Source organism: Myotis davidii, unplaced genomic scaffold (assembly GCF_000327345.1).
Source record: "Myotis davidii unplaced genomic scaffold, ASM32734v1 scaffold399, whole genome shotgun sequence".
NCBI lineage: Eukaryota > Metazoa > Chordata > Mammalia > Chiroptera > Vespertilionidae > Myotis > Myotis davidii.
Window position 1 is genome coordinate 7,320,256 of NW_006292094.1, and position 4,484 is coordinate 7,324,739.

Here is a 4,484-nt window from a genome sequence, read left to right on the forward strand (position 1 = left end):
GGCAACAGAAGCAGCAGCAGCTACTGGGCCGCCTGCAGGACCTGCTGCTGGGCCCCAAGGCGGACGAGCAGACCACGTGCGAGGTGCTGGACTACTTCCTGCGGCGCCTCGGCTCCTCACAGGTGGCCTCCCGGGTGCTGGCCATGAAGGTGAGCACAGCCGCCCTCTGTCCTGTGCGCGCTACCCCACAGGCGGCTCTCCTCCCAGCCGGTGGCCGTGCCCACCAGGTCTCCTGCCTGGTTCTCACGGGAGGGCTGTGCTGGTGACACCCCAGACCCGCCTCTGCCCTCTCCCCATGTCCCTCCCGGGCAGCTGGGAGCCTGGCGTGTGTGTCTCTGGGCAGCTGAACATGTGCTTGTGCTGCTCTCTCACTGGGGCGGCTCTAACAGGACGCAGTCCGTCCGTGGCAGCCTGCGTGCGCCCTGGGCTTCGGAAGCCTGTTCATCCCCACTCCGCCCCGTCGGGGTGCCCTGCGGAGGCGTGGTGGAGGCCTGCTGACCCCCGTCCGCTTGCAGGGCCTGTCCCTGGTGCTGTCGGAGGGCAGCCTGCGTGACCGGGACGGGGAGGAGAAGGAGCCCCCGGCGGAGGAGGACTCGGGGGACGCGGAGACGCTGCAGGGCTACCAGTGGCTGCTGCGCGACCTGCCCCGGCTGCCCCTGTTCCACAGCGTGAGCGCCTCCACCGCCCTGGCGCTGCAGCAGGCCGTCCACATGGAGACCGACCCGCAGACGGTCAGCGCCTACCTGGTCTACCTGTCCCAGCACACGCCCGTGGAGGAGCAGGGCCCGCACAGCGACCTGGCGCTGGTGAGGCTCTGGTTCCGGGCGGACCTTCGTCAGAGCTGGCAGCAGGGGCGGGGGAATCGGGCCACTTGCTGCCCGACGAGCCACCGTGGCCCCAGGCCTGGCTGCCCTGTTGCTTTGGGCCATGCTGGCTGCTCTGGGTGCTGCCGGGAGGGCCCACATCTGTCCTCTCGTTTCTGTGGATCTGCTTTCCCAGGGGCTTGCGGCAGCTCTGGGACCCAGTGGGCTCCTGCGAGCGAGCCCGCGATGAGGGCCTCACGGAGAGCATGGTCCCCTGCGGGGCAGAGCCGTGGCCGGGGTCCAGCACACGGTGCACGGCCACCCCTCTGGGTCCTGAGGTCACACTCCTGTCGCTGGTGGGATGTGTCCCCGGACCCTTCACGCTGGGTGGGTGGCTCTTGTCAGGGCTGTGTCCCCTCCAAGGAGTGCCAGGCCCTGCCCTTCTCCTCCCAACCCTGTTGGCACTTCTTGTCCGTGTGTCTGAGAGGCCCTGCCGGCACCCCTCCCCTGCCGTGGGCGCCAGGCTGAGCGTGGTGTGCTGTCCGGGGCAGCCTTGGTGCCCGGCTCTGGGCTCTTGGCTGCGTGAGAGGAGCCCCTGACGGCTTGCTCCCCCAGGACGTGGCCCGGCTCATCGTGGAGCGCTCCACCATCATGTCCCACCTCTTCTCCAAGCGCTCCTGCAGCGCCGAGTCGGACGCTGTGCTGGCCGCGCTGCTCTCCATCTTCTCCCGCTACGTCCGGCGCATGCGCAAGAGCAAGGAGGGGGAGGAGGTGTACAGCTGGGTAAGGCAGGCAGCCGCCCCCCGGAGCCCGCCCGCCCCGGAGCCCACGCGCCCTCACGCTCCTCTCCCTGCAGTCAGAGTCGCAGGACCAGGTCTTCCTTCGCTGGAGCAGCGGGGAGACGGCCACCATGCACATCCTGGTGGTGCACGCCATGGTCATCCTGCTGACGCTGGGCCCGCCCCGCGGTGAGCAGCCTGGGGGGGAGGGGCCTGCCCACCTTGTGGGTGCAGAGTCGGAGGGCCCAGCCCTCATGGGTGTCCCCTGGAGTGGACGTGTTGGGGAGTCCTCTCCCTGCCTGTCCAGAGGCTTCTGGGGCGTACACAGCAGCACCCACACGGTCGGACCACAGATGGACAGGCCGTGACTCCTCACTGCCCGGCCACACTGGCCTGTGGTTATGTGATGCCCATGGGAGGCGCCGGGTGCCTTCCTGTGCTCGCGCCCCTTCTCCCGGCCCAGCGGGAAAACGGGGTTTCACGAAGGACAAGTCCACTCTCAGCTGACTCTCCGCGATCCCCCAGATCCTAGACTTTGCTGGACGAGATGAGGAAGCACCTGCTCCCCAAGGCCTGGGCTCCCGCCGCCTGGGCTCCCCCCGCTGGCCTCGGTGGGCGGGGCGGGGCTCCTCGGCCGAGCCGTGTCTGCTGCTGACCCTGTTGTCTCTCCCCAGCGGGTGACGAGGAGTTCCTGGCCCTGCTGGACATCTGGTTCCCCGACAAGAAGCCCCTGCCCACGGCCTTCCTGGTGGACACATCCGAGGAGGCGCTGCTGCTGCCCGACTGGCTGAAGCTGCGCATGATCCGCTCCGAGGTCCCGCGGCTGGTGGACGCCGGTATGGCCTGGGCTGGGCTGGCCGGGGAGGGAGGCTCCGCACAGAGCCCGGCGTGAGCCGTCCGTGGGACAAGGACCAAGCCACCCGGAACTTAGAGGGGGAAGGAAGGCAGGGCCGCTCCTGGAGCTGGAAGATGTCCCGTTGGGCGGGGCAGGCAGGGCTGGGCGCAGGAAGCAGCTCAGGGAGTGGTGGTGCCTGGGCGGACGGGAGGAGGATGTGCTCGAAGGAGCCTGGACCCGTGGGAGGCTCGGGAGCCACGGCGGGTGCTAGGGAGCTCAGAGCCAAGAGGCCAGAAGCCACAGGGCTGGCACACAGCCGTGGAGCATGCGGGGGACCCGGCTGCACCTCGAGCTGCCTTCGGGCGGGAGCACCGGCCCCCGATGCTGGCTGAGTGCGTGTGGCCTCAGCCCTGCAGGACCTGGAGCCCCAGCAGCTGCTGCTGTTCGTGCAGTCCTTCGGCATCCCCGTGTCCAGCATGAGCAAGCTCCTGCTGCACCTGGACCAGGCCGTGGCCCACGACCCCCAGACCCTGGAGCAGAACATCATGGACAAGAGTAAGGACTGGGTCCCCGCGCTGGCCAGTTACTGTCCGGGACCTGGGATCTAAGGGGGCGGGGGAGGGGGGCTGTAGCTCTGAGCAGGAGGAGAGGCTGGGGTTGTCAGGAGAGGCCAGGCCGTCCCTGTCCATCGAGTCAGCCGGGCATCAGCACGCCCTTGGGTGGGGTGCCCAGCACTCCTGCTGGGGGGCCCAGGGGGGCCCAGCTCCGCCCATGGTGTTCACTCCCAGCTGCTGCTTCACAGATTACATGGCTCACCTGGTGGAGGTGCAGCACGAGCGAGGAGCGTCCGGAGGCCAGACGTTCCACTCCCTGCTCACGGCCTCCCTGCCCCCGCGGCGAGGTACCAGCCCAGCCCAGACCCAGGGGAAATGGGGGCTGCTAGCCAGCGTCTGGGCTCCTGCCCCCGGCCCCGCACGGCCCACACGTCTGCTCTTCTCTCGGGTGGGGGCCTGGCGAGGCGGGGACTCTGAGCCGACACCTCCCTTTCCTGCAGACAGTGCCGAGGCGCCCAAACCCAAAAGCAGCCCGGAGCCGCCTCCGGGCCAGGGCAGGATCCGGGCCTCGACTCAGGTGCGGGTGCTCGGCCCCGAGGACGACCTGGCCAGCGTGTTCCTGCAGGTGCGGCCACACCACCGGGGCTCAGAGCCGGCGTCCCAGCCGTCTCTCCTCCTCCTGCCCGGGAGGGCCTGACCCGGAGACTCCGCTGACCCTCCGGTGCCCCGTGTCCTCCCCGAGCAGCTCAGAGCAGGCCCGCCTCTGGGTGGTTGGCAGACGCGTTCGGTGTTGGGAACGGCCCAGAGGTGCCATGGCTCCCACCACCGCCTCGGGCCTGGCTCCAGCGGGCACCTGCCCTCGTGTGTCCTACGAGCCTGCATGTCACAGGCGTGGCCGTGCCTGTGCCTTTGCGTCTTTATTGAGAAGGGGCTCGGGTGCGACACTGTCCAGAGTGTTTTGGCTATCTCTAGTGCGTTCAGCGTGCAGCCTGCCTCTGGCTGACTGTAGGCCCCGGGCCCGCTCTCTGCCCCCGCCCTCCCTCTACTCCTGCGTCCGTGCTTTCCCTCTTCCTGGCACACGTGCACATGAGCCCCGAGGTGGTGGTCCTGTGTCCGTGTGTTCCCTCCACATGCAGCCATGTTTACCGGGTGCAGGACCACCTTTCTACTCGCACGCTCGCACTCTCCCTGCACCTCCCCCCGGGCGAGGCCGGTCCTGTGGATGGAGGGCCGAGGTGGCCGTGTGCTCTCGCTCCTGAGCTGGGGTCCCCTCGCAGGCCCTGGCCCTCCCTGGACGGAGAGCCTTGCAGGGACCGGCCTCTGGCCAAGGGGGAGCGTGGTCGTGATGGGCGCAGTGAGGGCTGAGGGCCCCTTTCGGCCACATCTGCCAACCACTGCCCTTTCCTCTGCCCAGGTCTTCCCGCTGAGCCCAGGCCCACGGTGGCAGCTCTCTAGTGCCCGCCCTGTGGCCCTGGCGCTGCAGCAGGCCCTGGGCCAGGAGCTGGCGCGAGCC

General features: G+C 69.3%; 1 protein-coding gene across 1 annotated transcript in view; it reads left to right on the top strand.

The window, feature by feature from the left end:
• The window catches only part of INTS1 (integrator complex subunit 1), a 50,166-nt gene that overhangs the window by 12,268 nt on the left and 33,414 nt on the right, over nucleotides 1-4,484 (top strand). Inside the window, exons 19-27 of the mRNA XM_015565161.1 lie at nucleotides 9-149; nucleotides 516-806; nucleotides 1,419-1,586; nucleotides 1,660-1,771; nucleotides 2,257-2,418; nucleotides 2,826-2,972; nucleotides 3,220-3,318; nucleotides 3,472-3,596; nucleotides 4,386-4,477. Of these exons, the coding sequence (XP_015420647.1) occupies nucleotides 9-149; nucleotides 516-806; nucleotides 1,419-1,586; nucleotides 1,660-1,771; nucleotides 2,257-2,418; nucleotides 2,826-2,972; nucleotides 3,220-3,318; nucleotides 3,472-3,596; nucleotides 4,386-4,477 (1,337 nt within the window). The remainder of the gene's footprint in view (nucleotides 1-8; nucleotides 150-515; nucleotides 807-1,418; nucleotides 1,587-1,659; nucleotides 1,772-2,256; nucleotides 2,419-2,825; nucleotides 2,973-3,219; nucleotides 3,319-3,471; nucleotides 3,597-4,385; nucleotides 4,478-4,484) is intronic.